Below are 19,023 nucleotides of genomic sequence, written 5' to 3'. Positions count from 1 at the left end.
TGGATAATTCATCCGAGGTATTCAGCCTGAACCGGAACATACCAGATACAGGTCAAGCTCTTTCGAGTGAGAAATATGTCCTAATCAAGCGACTTTAATGTGTTTCCATCCTCCAAGCTCAGAAAAGAAATGAAGAAGAACTGAATTTAGAGTTAAGCTCTTTGCAGTTTTAAAAAGTAAAGTACTATAATTATGGTAGTATTACTTCTGAGGGATATAAAATTAGGGAAAAAGTACCTTGGTGCACAGATGAAAACAGTATCCAGGCCTCACCCGACCAGCGCGGCCTTTCCTTTGCTCCAAGTTTGTTTTTGAGGCCCAAACAGTTGTGTATGTTGTCATATTATTGTGTGATGTGAAGAGTTTCATTTTTGATTTGCAAAGATCAACTACAAACACGACATCGTCAATCGTTATGGAAGTTTCAGCAATGTTTGTTGAGAGAATTATCTGAAAAATTCATCCAAGTTACAGATTCAGCAATAAAAAATGTCACATTATCTTTTTTTAGACATAATAAAGAGTTATTAATTATCTAAATTTTAGGGTTACTGAATATGCTTATACGTAATTTGTATTTTCCTTTCTTGCATTGATAAATGATGAAAAGTCCGAAAACTGGAAACAAAAGAAAAAGCTACAAATGTTTAGTCTCAGTTTTCCTTGGTTCAACAGAACTCGAATCAGATAATTTGACATTAGTTCACTTTTGACTGACATGCACACTCAACCCATGTAAATTGTCTGCATGCGGAGACAGTAACATAGGAATCATCATCATTGGTCGAATGCTCATGTCAGTCAAAGTTAGACAAGTGTCAATTTACCAGAGACGAGATCTATCAACAATTCCAGTAGAGAAGCTTCTTAGATAGTGACCACAATTTCATTTAAGCAGCACTTTTCCTTCCGTTTTGTTCACTGAAAAATCTTGATGCAGCATGTGTATGAAATTTTGAAATGCTGGAAATATTGCCAACATTCTGAACTATAATCAATCTCTTCAAGTAAAAATATGAGAGATTGTAAGTAAAGAAATCTAAAATAAGAAGACCGTTAGGATCCATTCAGCAAAGAAGTTAAACCTCATCTAAGAAATTCACTAGACTTTTTGAAAAATTCTAAATCCCTATTTTCTGTGCAAGCAGCAATAATATGAATAATTTCTAACCTTAGTGACATTGGGAGGGACAGGTTCAAATACACGCCGCTGATCTTCTCTTGGAAGCTGAGAATGCAAAGGTAAAACGCGATACTGCTGCCCACCTGAATCAAAGACATACAAAGCTAAGTAACACTGCATTTTCTCTACTTAAGATCCATTTTAATAACACGATTCAGTCTCTATTTTACAATTAGTTCTCTGGAAAAAAACAGAACTACCAATGACTTCTCAAAATGATGGAAAAAAATAGAATCACTATAAAAATTAGCAGAGGTGCTAACTCATGCCTTGCTGAAATCTTACGAACAGGCCGAACCTCTCGAGGAAAAGCAAAATAGGAAAAAGTTGAGTTTCTCATTATTATTTATTGCATCAAATGAATTCTTTTACTTGTCAAATGCTCCTTGTGTTGTTATTTTTCATGGTGATAGAAAGCAGGTACGGACACATTTTCTCTTTTCCTGACAGGGCCAACAAACAATATTTGTTACTTCCAGCCACTATTAATTAAGCAATGGTACTTGTTAGAAACCGTGCTTAAGGATGTAGTACTGAATTAAAAATTACTCAGAGACAGGCCTCAAGATGGGAGATACTGGGGAATATTTACACAAAAGATTACTACTTTCTAATCTGACTACATGAGTTAGTAATGGTAAAAAGAGGGTATTATTTTCAAGCTTTTAAGTTCCAAGGGTTAACACAAAGGATAAAATAGAACGGATAAAAATTGTTTCAGAGGAAAACTTTGGGGTTTTAGAGTGCTTGAGAGAATTGACCAAACTGTTCAGAAAACCATACGCAGAGAGGGAAAAAGGGCAAAACATATCCTTGTTATATGACTCCAAAACCCAAGGTATGTAGATCGCAACAACCTGAGGAGATACGAACTTCAAACAGGGTCTGTGAACAATTTTTTTTTTTTTTCATTCCATGATTTTTTCCTGACTACTGGATAAATTTCTCTGAACAAAGCTTTATCTGTGTTTAGTTTATTGTGTTACTGTGTGTTACATAGATGAGCTAAAAAAAGGGCCATTTCAGGTCACAGTAATTTATTTGCACTGTCATTCATTCATGTATACAATTTTAGTGCAACTACTGCTATCACCCCAAACGCAAATTTAAACATTCACTGTGAGAGATAACAAAATTAAGATTTGAATTTAAGAGGTTGAGCACAGATGTTTGTCTGAGGAGAGAATAAAGTGTGTTCATGAAAACATACATACACACATTTATGGGTGATAAGGAGGAACACGTACAGATAAAAGTTTTATGCATACATATGCCAAAAATAAATAAGCCGCACTCATAATAACAAACTTTAAATCAAATCTTAAACAACAGATTGCCCATACCATCAATCTTTGGTACAATTAACTTGTACATTTGTTGAGTAGCACTCATCAGATCAGTATTAAATACATCTAAACCTTTTTTTATTGTGAAGTGAGACAGCTCAATCTGAGCTAAAGCTGAAGATATCTGGTATATTCGTGTTTTAAAATGGTCGACAAAAGAAAACTGGGAGAGAGCAGACTTTATTTCAAGTTCCAGAGGTCTTGGAACCCATGGAAAAAGGTTAAAGTATCTCGCTTCAAGATTCCGGGCGATGTAATTAGGATAGTCAAAAGGTAATCCCTTGTCAATATTGACTGTAAAACAAAATATCTATTAGATTTTTTGAGCATCCTGCATTGTACGTTGGTAACATATGTAATATATGCAGTAATATAGTTAATATCTTTCTTCTTCTTCTCCTTTCTTTCTTTCTTCTAATTTTAAGTCACTAGTGAAAGAACAGATTTTGGTTTGTTACTAAGCATGTTCTTTTTAGCCCATTTTGTTGCATATATTGCTGCCTTTGTTATTATTTTTTATGTACTTGGGACTTGTCCTGTTGAAATTTGAAATAAATAAATAAATAAATAGAATAAACACAAAAAATACAAATCTTTACTGAAAGCTGTAAAACTCAGGTTAACAAATAACAGTAAGATCCAAAAATTTCTAGAGAGTGACGGCGGCAATATCAGACAGAGTAGGCCGATTAATGGAAAATTGAAGTAGCCTGATAAGACATCGAAATGCAATTTATTACAAGATAAAGATAGGGCTATGCCTTATCTTGTCGTCAATAATCACCCTGCAGGTCCTGTACCGAATGGATAATTGATCATAAGCAGAAGACCCAGAAGTACAATTTCGGTGCAAGCCCCTCAAGTTGTAAATTTACATTGGCTCAAAACATCAAAGTAATCTACAGGTAGACAGTGCTCTTCTTTTCAGGCACAAACTTCGTCTATCCTTAAGATTTTCACAGAAAAATAATATTCTGAACAATTAGGAAGTAGTGCCATAAAAACATGGATCATGTCAGAGGCAGCATCCAGCATAAATAAACATGAGCTTTAAAAAAAAAATATAAAGTAGAAAGAATTAAACACTGTAAGATATTTAAATTTGCACAGAAGCCAAGCATACAGCCAGAAGCTGATAGACAGAGCAAGCTAAATGAAAAAAAAAAATAAAAAAAAATGGAGAAATACTCTCAGTGAACGAGAGACAAATACCAAGGTTTTACAGTATATTTTTGTATTATAACACGTTGTGAACATCAGTTTTGAGTAAGCTCCTTCTTTAGTTGAGTTGAAAAAAGGTTACAAGTAGAAACTTTTCGAAAAGATTAAAATAAATTGAAGCAATATTCAACAATAGGCTGAGGCATAAATTTGATAGGATTGATTTGATTTAAACCTGCTTAGAGGTACGTACTGAGCACAGCTTGAGTATAGAACACAATTGATGGTTACTCACCAAAAAGAGGATGTTGAAGTAAATGTCTCATCAAAGCAAAGATAACATTCCAACCAGGCATAAATACCAAAACTGCTCCATCGATATTCATATTTTTAATGTACTTCAGCAATGCCTGTAAGAGAATGGAAATGAAAAGAGTCATTCACAAAATCTGAACTCATTTACATCTTGAAAGATTGGTCTGTTGCAATCTTTGGCCAGAGCAAAAATATGAGATGTCTCTCAAGAAGGATAGATAAAAAATCATTTTGAGGTTCCTCTTCAAATAGTAAACTACGACAGAGACATACTTTGATACAGATTAGTCACCCAAGTTTCACAATAGTGCAAAAGTCAATTTGCGATCATGTGACACAGTTTCTCAATCATGAACAAATGATGAAACAAATGCCTTTTATACAACATCTTTATAATCCTGCTTTCCAAGTTGCCTCTAATAACAAGGAGTGCTTGCGTTGCTTGTATTTATTTAACGAACTGTGTCATGTGACAGCAATATTTTGAGTTTCACGTAGAATTATCAAACCATATTGACTGTGTCAATTTACATTTTTACCCCCAATAAACTTTTTAAGGCAGGAAGCTTAAAAATGCACAAAGAACTAAACTTTGGTGAAATAAAAGCGAAGTGAAGAATACAATTTAAACTTCACCGATGAGCTCATAAAAGATTGGAGCCCTTTTCTCAAAGAGAACTCAAGTTTTTGCTTCGGCTGAATTTTGTAACATACCCATTAGAACTGAGTTTGGAGATTCTTTTTTTCTTACAGAGGTAGAGTAAAACTTAAAGCACTAGTCTGACGTAGATACTTCTTGACTCCTAAAAAAAATTTCAATGACCCAAGTTAAATTTTATTTGGTGAGAGCGGACTTGTAGGGACATGGGGTGAATGCTCAATATGAGTTCCCATACAAGTCAAACTCATTCTTAGTCATGCCGCAATGTGACTCAATACGGTTGATTACATAAATATTGGAAGACAGTTTTATCCGCAACTCCTTGTTCTAAACAACCACTCATGAAAACTTAATATTACAGAATGCCTAAAAAGGTACCTCAATCAGCTCAAAGCTGAACTCCCGCTCACTCATTTTGGCAATTGATCGCTGAGTTTCTACCGAATACTCATTAGAAACAAGTTTATTTAGCTTCTCATCTTCTGGGTCAGCAGGAGCAGTTTCATCATCTTTGTCTTTTTTCTTATTTTTATTCTTTCTTGTGTCTGGCGGAGGCACAAATTTTAATTCCTCTACACAATCTTCCAGCCAAAATTCTGAAAAATACAAGATAAATGTCATTTGTTGTCATAGAATCTGCCTTTCATCAATCATAATAATTACAGGCAAAATTTAAAACTGAACAAAGTAAAAAACGTATTGGAGGCAAAAACTTCCCTAAAAACTTGTCAATGTTTTTGATGAGAATATCAGTTTTATACTGAAAAGTAACGCACATTGGCAAAATCACCAACACTCTGTTTAAATGTTTTTAACCTCACACACTAAACTAGTTAGAGAATATTTTGAATGCATTAGAGCACTAAAATTTTACTACTAGACTCAACTTCCTCATCAATTGAGAGTCCGGAATAAGTGGAAAAATTAATAAACTCATGATATTAATCCTCTCATGTATTCGAGAGAGGGGAATCGGCAGCAGGGGGGCCATGGTAAGTTCAAACATGCAATTTAAGAATGGAGTCATGGATGTTAAGGAGCAGAGTAATACAATGAAACCAATCGGGCAAAATGATAAGTTGGAATAAAAAGTTGACAGGAAAATGCAAAGGTCTGAAAGAAAAACTGGCACTTTTGCACTTCAGAAATTATTTTTTGTTGCTTTCAAGGTTGGAATCCATGGGTTAGCTACTTTTGAACGCACCGACTGTTTAAAAAGGACTGAGTAGAGAGAGAAACAAAGGTTATTGGAATTGAGCCAGAATTGCATTCTAGAAAGAACTCTCACTGCCAGTGTTGAGGGCAATTAATGATTACACACACTGAAAGATCAATATAAATAGATGACAATGCAGCATTGATTACAAGCATTTACCTTAGCTTAGTTTACAGGACTGCCTCAGAGAAGCATTAAAAATTCCTTGGCATTCCCTTGTTTGTGGTTATTTTGTTGATTAATTATTATATATTTTGGATATTTTTGTGATTTATTTTTTTCCCCTCTCTCCTTTCTTCCTTTTTTTTATTTTTGGTACGATCGTATTGGGGTAAGTGCTTTTTCTTCTTCATAGATTCGTTGCAAGAAAACATACACTCTCAGCTACTTCACAGGATGACTGGTCATTTACTTTGGATCAAGTATATTCACTGGACATTTCAATCTCCAGAAAATTTTCTGCAAGCATTCACCTATTTATTTTTTCTTTCGGAGGTGAAAAACAAAATCAGTTGTACTAAAATAATAGAGGTAATAGCATAAAACCGATAATGTTTGAAAACTACCGGTCAGCTTTTAACCGGTACACTGTATTTTAATTTTGTTATGACTGGTAGATGAGATGTTTATTTCTTCCTGAAATTAGACTGCTTCCCTGAACAAGGTGTACGGTATAGTTAAAAAAGCTAACAAAGGATTTAGCTAGAAAAATACAACTGAAAAAATTTGAAACTCCGCTTCAGATGGGGGGAAAAATGCTTAGATGATTAATTGGAAGGCAGTGTGATGAAGAAAATTAACATTCCTAAGACTGATTTCTTTCTTCTAGAAACAGGAAATATACCTTTGACTGGGAAGGTTCTGCCGGGAACTTCAATAACAGGACAGTTGTTGAAGTAGTCACTGAAAAGTGTTGTATCAATTGTTGCAGACATAAGAATAACACGCATGTCAGGATAGGTATGGATCATATCTCTTAGGATGACTAATATGAAGTCTGAGTTGACATCTCTTTCATGGATTTCATCGATGATAACGTGTGATACTCCTCGAAGACCACCTTCCAGTTTCCGTAAGAGCACTCCTGAAAAGACAAACAAGTGAGAAAATTCAAGGATTCATTCTTAGCCATAAAATTCGGTAAATGCCTCTTTTGCAAGTAGCAAAAGTTTTGTTCGAACTATTGAAATGTAAACATAGACATTATAAAAACAGATGATCTTAACCGCATAACACAGAACCAAAAATTTGAAGTCTGAGCACCTCCTGAACTGAACAAAGGGAGAAGTTCTCATAATTGCAATTTCCAGAATGTAATTTTCCGGTTTGGGAGGAATAAAGTTTTTAAACTGCTTTTGCTTTCTTTTCAATTATTTGTTTTTTCTCTAACTTAGAATATTGGCAAAAATAGTTCACTTTTACGAGTTGAGCTTCAGGTAATGAAGAAGCATTCAATTTTTCCATAATGGGCCTGTTGGAAACTTCAGGCAGAGCAAAAAGAAGAGTGGTTTCTCATAGAAAATGGCACAAAAATTACGATGAGCTCAGTGGAAAAGTCTGAAGTACACTCTTAACTTCACAATCAGTATAAGAAATATGCGTTTTTTATAGCTTCTCATTTCAAAAACAATACTACGGCACAGGTGAACATTTCGTAAAAGGAGTCATTTCTTCCAACCCTTATGCACCGAGATCCTACGCAATATTCAACATGGCCTTAACCATCCTGCCAAAACACACGTGACAAGGAAGGATTTAATCAACCAGAGTATTTATATTTTTACTATCCTTGCTTTGATAAAGACCACGGAGTTACCTGACGATTTGCATGTAGGAACGTTAGCCATGTGAATATTGTGTAGCATCCTAGTGTGCAAGGGTTGGATGGAACGACTCCTCTTACAAAATGCTCACCTGTGAGGTAGTGTCGTTTACAAAGCAGGAAGTTTAAAAAAATGCATATCTTTTGCACAGATTGTGAAGTTAAAAGTGTATTTTAGACTTTCTTGATGCGCTCATCGAGATTTTGGAAAATCCTTAAAAGAAATCGGTTGACGAAAGTCATAAGGCAATAAAATTTCTAAATATGTTAACATCTCCTTAACATTACGCTGTCTGAATGTTTGAGATCAGATTGAAAAACCAAGATAGTTGAATAAAAATGTTGATAGGTAGCTTTTAGGACTTTAGCAGCTATTGAGTGATGAGATTTCATCCAAATTAAAAATTAAGGGAGTTAGAATTTATATTTGACGTACCAACAGTGCAAAACATGACACCTCCATATGGACGAGGCAAGCAAGACTCAAATCTGACGCTGTAACCAGAGCTGACTCCAAGCTCTTCTCCCCTTTCATTTGCCACTCTATCTGCGACAGAAATGGCGGAAATACGACGCGGTTGAGTAACCACAATATTACAATAGGCGCCTTGACCGGACAGAATGTAATCGTCTAGAATGAACTGACAGACCTAGAACAAAATTCCTTCCTATTAATCAATGATTAAATTACTGAATAAATGATACTTTAGTCTGTTAAACAATTCTGTAAATGGTAAGTAAATTAGTTAGGAGCATCTTCAACATTTTTCTCATCTCCTATCATAGTATGATCCACATTAGTATAAAGACATGGTTTATTCTAAATTTTTCTAACAAAAATCAAATTGATACTCTATTAACGACTCAATACTAAATTTTTAGAGTTTAAGCCAAATAAGTTTATCCACTTTTAGAAAGCGACAGAAGATCCATTTACTTTACATGTGAAGGTGATATCATACGATCTTGTGTTGCAGTATAGAGGTGCGTAAACTTACTTGGTGTGGACTCTAATCCTCTTTCTCAAGTTTTTCTTTTTTTTTTAAATTTCCTTAATTTATAGGATTATATATTTAATTCTTTTTTTTTGGGCAGGAGGGGGGGGGGGGAGGAACAGAAAATAACATGATTCAGTGGTGTGTTCAAAAATTTGATGGATTGCAGAACAGGGAATCTCAACTTTTTTAGACTACAATTAATTTTTAGTTCACATTCGGGCATTTTTGTGGGCGATGCGTTATTCAAACCCATTCCTTCTCTAGTGAACTTATGCAAAGATTAGTCGTTATGATCAAAACTCATGATTCTCTGTAAAATTTCACAAGCGAAAGAATGGACACAAAGCTTTTGTCAAAAGTCAATACTTGAGCTTGGAGAGAGCTCCAAATTTTAAATTGTCCAAAAATGTCAGCTTTTAGAGATTCAAAAAAGGATTTTGCGGAAAAAGATGCTTAGTAGTTGTTTACACTCATTCACCTTACACTTGCTAAATTTGCCAAGCCAACACTTTATTCACGAAATTCCTCATCTTTCTTCTTATATATGTCGCAGGCAATTAGTCAAATCAAGCATTTAGTCAAATGCCTAGGCAAATAGTCAAGAAATGTAAGAAACTAACGAAGTTTACTATTTGCCTAGGCATTTGACTAAATGCCTAGGCGCTTGATTAAATGCCTAGGCATTTTATTAAATGCCTGAGCATTTGACAAAATGCCGAGAGGTGATCAGGCACATAGTCAAATGAACGGACCGGGGCCAGAGAGTATTCTGACCGGGGCTGAGCGGAGTGAGCATCCATTTGTCAACTGTGTTTTTGCGGACGCGACTTATCACCTGTGGCAGTGACTGTGTGACTGATAACTGTGGATGATCCGTATGAGCAATGAAATATTTGGTTTGTTTTGATTTCCAGTCAGTCCTCATCGCGCGCTCGTATCTGGACCGTTATTCGCCGGTTGCTACGTTTTAAATTTTTAACTCGTTTATTTTTAAGTGCGAATTTTTAGTGTTGTTTTATAATAATTTTAGTTGAGTGACGGAGTCCGAAACGTTTTAAACTTTTAAGTGGCTGTGCGAATTTTTAGTTTTGTTTTAAAGTAACTTTAGTTGAGTGTCGGAGTATCGCCGGATATTTCAGTTTAAGATATGGAGGACTGTGAGAAACACCGCGAGGTTTTTTACAAGGAGCTGGATAACTATTATTTTGGAAAGAATAAGAAGAAGCCATGGTATCAGAAAGATGTTGACGAGGTTATTCAAAATTTAACTGAAGCGAAAGCAAGTGGAAGTAAGAAAACTCAGAATCAATATTACCTCCTGCGAAAATATGATCTTTTACAAGTAGGAGGATAACAATGTGTCATATTGAAACCAAAACATGAGAACGAAACTGTCGTATACGTGGTTCCTTACGAAAATTTTTTTGACAAGATAAATGAGTACCACAAACAAACTGGTCATGGTGGTAGAGACAAAATTGAACACGCGATGAAGGATAGGTGTAACATCCCCAGGTCAGCAATTTTATTATTTTTACGCTCATGTACCACTTGTAACGGAAAAAAGGTGTTACCGCACAAAGGTGTTGTTGTTAAACCTATACTATCTGCTGATTTTAATGTGCGAGGACAAGTAGACTTGGTTGACCTTCAAAGTACACCTGACGGATGTTATAAGTGGGTGTTAAACTACCAAGACCACGCAACCAAATTTTGCGCTTTAAGGCCGCTGACGACGAAAAGAGCAGCAGAAGTTGCTCTAGAACTATTGAAGATTTTCTTAGACAAAGGGGCGCCTCATATTCTCCAGAGTGACAACGGACGAGAGTTTGTAGCCGAAATTATCACAGAAGTAGCCCATTTATGACCGGAATGCAAAATTGTGCATGGACGTCCCAGGCACCCTCAAACGCAAGGCTCCGTGGAGAGGAGTAATCAAGATATTGAAAATATGTTGAGGGCCTGGATGACTGACAATAAGACCAAGCAATGGTCAATGGGACTTAATTTTGTACAATGGCAAAAAAACATATCCTTCCATCGCATTTTGAACCGATCACCGTACACGGCTCTGTTTGGTTCGGAACCGAAAATGGGTCTTGGAAGCACCAATATACCATCCTCCATTCTTGCTGAATTAACGACTGAAGAAGATTTGGAAAACTTGCAGAACAAAGGGAATGAAGAAAGAAAACGCTCTAGGGATTCAAATGAGCCGGAACCATCGGATGCACCTGTAGAAAAAGCTGCTAGATTGGAAGATGACATAAATGATGTCCCTTGCTGTAACTGTCAGACAGGTGGTAAAACTGAACAGTGTTCGACATGTCCTAATGTCTGCCATGCACAATGTGGGCAAACTACCCTCGAAGACGGGCAAACATCCCCTACCTTTCTTTGTAACTTATGCCAGAATGAAATAGTAATTCGTCAGACACGTTCTGAAACTCATGAAAGGCAAAAAGATGCAGCAGCTGGCATGGCAGAATCAAGTAAAAAACTGTTTGATGATTTACAAATAGAAGACAAAGTTATTTTAGCCGTCCCAAAAGTCGATAGAGGGCCTCTTGATCATCAGAATGTACAAGGTTTCGTAACAGATATTCGTAACGGAGTTTACCAAGTCAGAACTATGGGTGGAATCATAAAAAATTGGTGCGCCAGACCTGACCTTCGACGAATCGACTGTGTTGATTTCGACTTTTCACAAATTCCGCGAGAAAAATTCATATCGATCCGTGAGGCGGTTGCAGCCGGCTCTATGTTTGGCGGCCAAGGTGTTATGAAGTGTTCCTGTAAGCCAAGCAAAAAACAATGTGGTACTCGACGTTGTCTGTGCTTCAAGAACAACGTCAAATGCTCCTCAAGATGCCACCATCAGCTTAGTTGCTCCAACAAATGACTTCGGTGAGTAAATTGTTCGTATTAATTGCTAATTTGACTATTTGCCTAAAGGCCATACGGCATTTAGTCAAATGCCTAGGCTCTTTATCAAATGCCTAGGCACTTTATCAACTGCCTAGGCAAATAGCCAAAGTGGGTTTTCGGTAAAATTTGACTATTTGCCTAGGCATTTGACTAAATGCCTGATTTGACTAATTGCCTGCGACATATACTCTTCCCACACCTTACATTTTTCCATTGCTGCAAACTCATTGGCATTTTCGGTTTTCCAGGCGACCGGAAACCTTATTATCCCCTCTTACGTATGTTAAAGCTTACTTGAGTGGTTTTTCCACAACCAGTGTTTCCTTGAATGATGACGACAGGATTATCATTGATTGCATCCATCAATTTAGTTCTGAAATTGTGAATTGGCAATTTGCTTCTTGATTCCAACATGCGTTGTAAGTTTTGATCATTTTGCATTTTATCTTTCAATGCCACTGACAGATCTTCACTGATCTGATCCATTGAGGCCTGCGGAGAAAGTAAAAGAAAAAGGGCAAATGAAAGACAAAGTGTATTAAATAGTGAAACGAGTATTGGTGAAGACTTATGATCTCTACAAAAAGCACTAGATAAGAAGTTCCTGAGAACATCATTCATGTTTGTCTCAACAAGGAGTCATAATATCCTGAGTATAGAAATTATACATTTTAAACTGAGAAAATGATACTAACTTGGCAAATTTGTTGCCTTAGCAGGGGCTGCTTAGGATTGCCTTGTCACAGATTAAATTACGATTATATAGGCTACAGAGAAGGAATTTTGATTTGACTTGACACTTTAAGATCCAAGGAACAGGAAATATCTGATTCTGATAAGATCCAAAGCCTGAACTTCAATTTTTTCAATACAACCCATATTCATAATAATTTAATTCAAACAAAAATATTAAATTCAAGTACATAAAGGTGTTGACTGCTGCATAAAATAGGTTAGCTTCAATGTGAATGATGTTGGTTAAAGCCTTCAGTAAAAAACTCATTTTTTTTAGATTTGATAAAAATTAGCTTGCAAGTATCGACTCAGGTTCACAGGATAAAGAATGCTGCTCAGAATTGTTGCATGATATTCAGGCAAGAATTTGCTAAGGAAATTTTAAAAGAGTGAAAATGCAGCTTAAAGTTATAGATCAAACATAGATACAAGAATTTTAAAAATGTAAGAAAAGTAATGTCACCCAATAAAATTGAGTGACTTGGATAATATCTGGTTTTCTGATACAAGTGTAGCCAACTTTCTATGATACCTTGTTTCTTTTCCCAATGAGAAACCATGCAATACTATTTCATGAAAACTTCCTTCAGTAAAGAGGAAAAGAAACTTACATGTGCCAATGGTCCTTCATCAATATTACAACCCAGCCATGGGTTCCAGTTTGGCTGTGGAGGACTCCATGAAACAACTCCTGCAGGTTGTGGTTTGGTTGCAACAAATTCTTCGAGGACACAATCAGAGACAAGGGAGACAGGTTCATTTGATTCCTGAAAAGCAAAATGAAATTTCTATTTTAATGAGGATGGAGTTGCATTTACAGCAGTGCGGTGCTGCTGCAAGCTATGTTACTTGGCAGTAAGGTACCGCCGGAGAATATGTTATTCAGCAGAACTGGGCTTTCTTAAAATTATAAAAAACTTGAATGGAAAAGATTAAAATGAATCATATATCTACAAGGATGTAAGTGGAAAAAGTAGACTTCTAGCAAAAAATATGATGTTTTTTCTGGGGACTGTGCAGCAAGTTCACTGAGACTTATAAGAACTTATGACGTAAAAAATTCCCTCATTAAAAGATTTACAAAGCAAGTTGATGCACACATCACTGAAGATCAAATTGGAGTACCTTTATAGACAGAGTACGGCCATTTCTGTGCCGGTTTTTCATTGGTCGCATGAAAATAGGCTGACACGATGTTCTTACGGCCGTAAATAAACAAACAAAATGGCTGTTATCAGCAAGCAAGTTTGAGGTTATGCACATCTTACGTCCTCCTGTGATGAAGGCGAAGGGCAATTTAATAGGGTTTTCATGTGTTTTTCACGTGTTATTCGTAGATATGCTAATTTAAATTGTTACTGCCGTGTAATTGAAATTTGTGTCAAATTTTAGCTTCCCATCAATGTCGCGGAGAGACGCCATCTTGTTTGTTCATTTACGGCCGATAAAGCATCATGAAGCCTAAAAACTCGTTGACCAAACAAAAAGCGGCACAGTTTTCCTGTAGTAAAAAGATACGAATGGCCATACTCTGTCTATAAAGGTACTCTAGATCAAATAACATACAGTAAAGCATCATGGTTCAAAATGTTACTCTACACAGCAGCACACAAACAATACAATCTTAGCAACATTCGAAAGTAGATGGTTCATTTCTAAATGATTGATTCCATTTCACTCCAATTATAAGACATTGATCATATAGTGGTAGTTTACCCGCTTAATGGGATTGGGCTTGATTTCAAGAGCATCGAGAACATCAAAAACTTCTCGCTCAAGTTCAGGGGCAAGTCGGACTTCAAACGGTGTCATTTGAGTTGCTGTTTTAGGTTTGATTGAGCCACTGAAAGCTTCAATGACTCCCAAGTGATACAACTGGCGGACAATTGATAATGCCACATTCTTTGAAGCTGTCTGTTTGTTAGACCCAGTTTCACGGCCGGTGATCGCTGTAACATATTTATTTACACATTTAGAAAAGATGATAGCCAGAGAAGATGAAAAAGGAGCATAAAAATGTAACTGGGACAGTGCACTTTCCTAACTCAATGCAAAAATTAAAAAAGAAGGGCTCCGTTTCAGAGGACACATGCTATGAATTGGATTATCTACATTTTGACCTAAGATTTCCTTGAATATCTAAAGTGAAGGGGCAGATTAAACATGTTGATAATCACACTTTTTGGTTTGGTGCAGAAAACCGGTTGGTGCATAAAACGTCAAATTAGATGACTTAGGTAAATATAATACTGAGTAAACTTGGTGATATTTAGGAATGCATGGTCATAACAGAAATTTGTCCATATCATAAATTGTTTCTCCTTTTTTAGTTTGTAATGAAGTCTTATTGCTGACGCTTCAAATAAAATCATCAATTTATTATGGCGGTGAACAATCTTGACCCTGATATTTTAGAAGCATTTTCAGTCATTTTTGGCAGCATACCGTAAAAAATTGACAGAGTTGACCGAGCGCTTAACGCCGATATTTCACAAACAGTGAAAATATCTAGCTGGTAATGGAACTCTTGTGGATACCTAAAATCACAATTTTTTGGTAGGAATATGTGCGGCAAAAATCATCATTCCCTTAAATTGAATTCAATTTTGGTTTCCTTAACAGTTTTGGAAAGCGTCTCACGCCCTTATCAATGCTTCCTTAATATAGCAACAGTAGTCCCTGATTACAGTTATTCTGATCAGGTTGCTTTGTCTTGCATTTTCATGCTTTCATACAATGCATCATTCAGAACTTTTGCTTCGTCCTTTTCATCCCCACTGACCTATCAGTTTTTCTTCCATGAGTTTATGGAGTGTATTAGCTGCGATGCACTGGCAAAGTTGTTGCAGATCTGAAGAACGGGACGTTTTTTAACTAATCCCTAGGAAGCTTTTGGAAAAAAAGAAAAGAAAAGAAAAAAAATGACCTGAACTTTAGGGTTTATTTTTTTTTTACCGTAATGGAAGGAAAATAATAGAAAAATCTTAGAATAAAACTTACTTCGATTAAGCTGTCTCACATAAATGGCCATCTCGCAAGAAAAACTCCTGTAAAAAAGGACAGAAGAGATGTCATTAATACGCTACCTAGCTATACTTGCATTGTTTTGTCTCATGCAAAGGATTCAACATTAATGGCTTGGTTTAAGGCAACATTGACTGATTCAAAGGACTGAAAGTTACAACTGCAATGGGCCTGTTGCAAACTTTTGCTAGAGCAAAAATAAGAGTTGTTTCTTATAGATAATGCCTCAAAAATCATGATGAGCGCATCAGCAAAGTCTGAAATGCACTCATAACTTCACAATCTGCGTAAGAAATTTGCGTTCTTTTAAGCTTCCCGCTTAAAAAACGATACTACGGCACAGGCGAACATTTTGTTAGAGGAGTCGCTCCATCGTCGTCGATATTCATCATGGCCGACGCTTGCGCGCAGTTCCGCTTGTACTTCGAGGAGAGTTCAAGGTCAATCAATTCGGGCGTGGAAAATATGAACGTTAACACACCGATTGTTATCTGGTCTAATCCAGTTCAGGTGTTATCTCGTCCCATCACACGTGTTTTGGCGGATTGGCGTCGGCCATGATGATTATTGCCGACGATGGAACGACTCCTCTTACAAAATGTTCACCTGTGCCGTAGTATCGTTTTTGAAGCGGGAAGCTTAAAAAAACGCAAATTTCTTACGCAGATTGTGAAGTTATGAGTGCATTTCAGACTTTGCCGATGCGCTCATCGTGATTTTTGAGGCATTATCTATAAGAAACAACTCTTATTTTTGCTCCAGCAAAAGTTTGCAACAGGCCCATTACAGTGAAAGTTGAGAATAAAGTGAATTTGACCACTAACATGGAAAATACCGTAGTCTCAACATATTATGAATAAAAAAAAGGCAATTGATAAAGTGCGCTTTGAGGTGATACATTTTGGAGTGTTATCAGGTGAGGCAAAAGTTAAGTTTGGGATCAACACTGCTTTTCGCCTGATGATGATTGATTAGTAACTTGTTGAACATGAAATTCGCCAAATGGTGACCGATCGATGTCGAGGTGAACACTTTGCTCAGAGAGTTTCAACAAATTGAGGTTGGATTTCCTAAAATAATTGTTCTACGCTTTGGTCATCGGTCATTAGTGGGAGAATCTAAGCATTAATTTCCGGAAGTAAATACGCAGTAAGAAAGATAGCAATGCAGGGCCTCTAAAGTATACTGTCTCCAGAGGTGCTATTTAAGAGGAAAATCCATCATGACCGGCGAAGGAATATGAAAGGTGTGACGCACCAGGTCACTCACATCAAGTTTGGCACTTTAGCGATTTGAAAATTCGACCCAAAATGCTAAAAAATTCGTTGAAGCATTACTTGAATTGGCTATTTTCTCAAATACAATTGCTTAGTAGGATGTCAAGTGAATAAATTTGTTGCACACCTCTATTTGCTTGATTCTCAGTGATTGAGGCAAAATGTAGAAAGTTTGAAAAAAAGGATGACACAGAGGAGGGCGAACAGTATAATGTTTCAAATACATTTCATTTCATTAAATAGTATTCTCAACGAGCATTATATTTTTTTCGACCTAGCGCCTAGAATAAAATGTATGACATAAGATATTTTGATTGACATGAATTGGTTGTATTTCAAATACTTTCTACCAGTTAAAAAGACTTCTTTATTTTCAAGTATTGTAATTTCTAAACTGTGTTATTAAAGGGCTCAAAGCATCTCATTGTTTTGCACTTTTGATTGTTAAACTTGGAGAGATTTTTCAGGACAAAACATCATTCAAAAATCAAAAGAGCAGGAAATATTTGGGATACTAGCTGATTTTGTAACTATGGCAAAGGACCTAAAAGTAGTTGGGTAATTTTTCCCTTTGCAGTTAGTCCAATGGTACCGACTTCTCTTTTTGAATGGGTTTCAAGTGACTCACTGTGGTTACGGATGATGCACTATACCAAATTGCAATTCATGGATCTCATCAAAAAAATTTCATGACTTATCACCAAGGTCGTATTTTTCTTCGCTGTTTTCAAGAGCATTCATTCCTTCTGTACATTTCATAAACGTTGCTGTAGTCTTGTAGCATGGATAACAAAACAGCTCCCTAACCTCCCACTAAGATTCCTTTAAGGATCCCAAGAGGATATGAAGACCCAAAATCCGAAAAGAGACAAATAAAAGGCAAATTTTGATACCACTGAAGCAAAAGAAGAATAAAAAGATCCTCCCTCGGACGATTAGTTAAAAACAGTCAAAGGGGGGAGGGGGGATCAGAAAAAAATTAGAGGGGATTCAATGGTGAGGAAAAGCTCAAAGTTTGAAGCCTAAACCAAAAAATCAAATTAAAAGAAATTCCGAGCGGCTGAGAATCCTCTTGCACAGCAGGATCTGTAGGGGTGCCCGTTAAAACTAGTTAAAACAGTACAACACTGAAGCTGATGCAAATCAACCGCAGTAAAATATGCATCAACACTTTCGGCAGTTGCAAACGTCATCCTTTAACAACTAGATCGGAATCAAGTATTGAATTTGTTTGCTTACCAGTGAACATTCACCTTTCATGAAATAATTTATGAAAAAAGGAATCATTATGAAACTCATCCAACAACATTTCATAACAGCGAGAGATGCAAGGAACACTTGCGAACCTTAGAAACAGCGAGACAAATTTTACGAAACAAATTTTCAGGGATGCACTTCATGTGCAAGTCTAAAAGGGTGTGTTGATAAATATTAAATGAGAAGTTAAATTTATTCAATAGCACAACAATGATGTTTATAAATTGACGAATACACATCTTTGATATTTTATTCAGATCCAGTCCTGGAGATGCATACCAGGCTTTCAAAATCGTCAATGCACATTTTACCTCATTTGAGTCGCACCAGCCTCTTGTAAAATTAAGATTCTTTCAAAGTCTCATTTTAGCATGCTTTGGTAATCATTTCTACAATTTCAGGTGGGATTTTATCAACAAGAAACTGAAACTTCACAGCTGCCTGCTAATCGGGGGTGTTATCCATGAAACTCGCGTGCAACACATTAAAAACCTCATGAAAGAAAATGAACTACCTAGAAAAATGACGCTTTAACGAAACTTGCTTTAGCAAAACAGTCATACAATTTTTCTGAGTTGGTTTCATGCAATGCAAGATGTTAAAATGCATTATCAGTAGTTAAATAAAAAATTTTACAAGGAGAAGTTACTACTGCAAAACTAGCGGCCAGGATGAGGGTGATCCAGTTATTTTTGGTTCCTACACTAATTTTCAGCTGAACAAAATATAAGGAGAGAAAATAATTTAATGGTTCTTGAAGGAATCAAATGATAATAATTAACTACTTACCACTGACCAAAAAGGTTTAAGGACCCACAGCAATATTACTTCAAAGCTGAGAAACAGAATCACAAATCTTAGTAAATAATATGGAAGCAACACAGAGCCGACTTAATATAAAATTAAAAATGCATCATTCATCAAAACGGATCCATCATTTTCAAAACAACAGAACTGAAATTGTATTGTGTACTTCTTACCCTTTCGGGCCATGACTGTGGAAAAATGCCCATTTCAGTGCTGATATGTCTGAATACCATTATCATCAGATCTCTTCTAGTTTCAGAGAGCAAACTATTGTTCTGTCACTTCAAAAATTT

General features: G+C 36.2%; 1 protein-coding gene across 3 annotated transcripts in view; it reads right to left on the bottom strand.

Moving 5' to 3' along the window:
- Positions 1–19,023, bottom strand: part of mle (dosage compensation regulator mle) — a 45,421-nt gene that overhangs the window by 12,531 nt on the left and 13,867 nt on the right. Inside the window, exons 2-13 of one of the 3 annotated variants that reach the window (XM_019052710.2) lie at positions 18,713–18,758; positions 15,366–15,412; positions 14,082–14,314; positions 12,977–13,132; positions 11,925–12,122; positions 8,141–8,354; positions 6,727–6,966; positions 5,045–5,262; positions 3,986–4,100; positions 2,527–2,823; positions 1,172–1,266; positions 238–450 (exon numbers count right to left, since the gene is read on the bottom strand). In XM_019052710.2, coding sequence (XP_018908255.2) covers positions 238–450; positions 1,172–1,266; positions 2,527–2,823; positions 3,986–4,100; positions 5,045–5,262; positions 6,727–6,966; positions 8,141–8,354; positions 11,925–12,122; positions 12,977–13,132; positions 14,082–14,314; positions 15,366–15,396 — 2,010 coding nt within the window. In that variant the 5' untranslated portion in view covers positions 15,397–15,412; positions 18,713–18,758. The remainder of the gene's footprint in view (positions 1–237; positions 451–1,171; positions 1,267–2,526; positions 2,824–3,985; positions 4,101–5,044; positions 5,263–6,726; positions 6,967–8,140; positions 8,355–11,924; positions 12,123–12,976; positions 13,133–14,081; positions 14,315–15,365; positions 15,413–18,712; positions 18,759–19,023) is intronic. The other 2 variants (XM_072300508.1, XM_072300509.1) reach the window with 2 other exon arrangements.

The sequence above is a fragment of the Bemisia tabaci genome, chromosome 5, assembly GCF_918797505.1.
Source record: "Bemisia tabaci chromosome 5, PGI_BMITA_v3".
NCBI classification, from domain to species: domain Eukaryota; kingdom Metazoa; phylum Arthropoda; class Insecta; order Hemiptera; family Aleyrodidae; genus Bemisia; species Bemisia tabaci.
The sequence above is the reverse complement of the archived record's forward strand: the minus strand, read 5'-3'. Positions and strand labels throughout refer to the sequence as shown.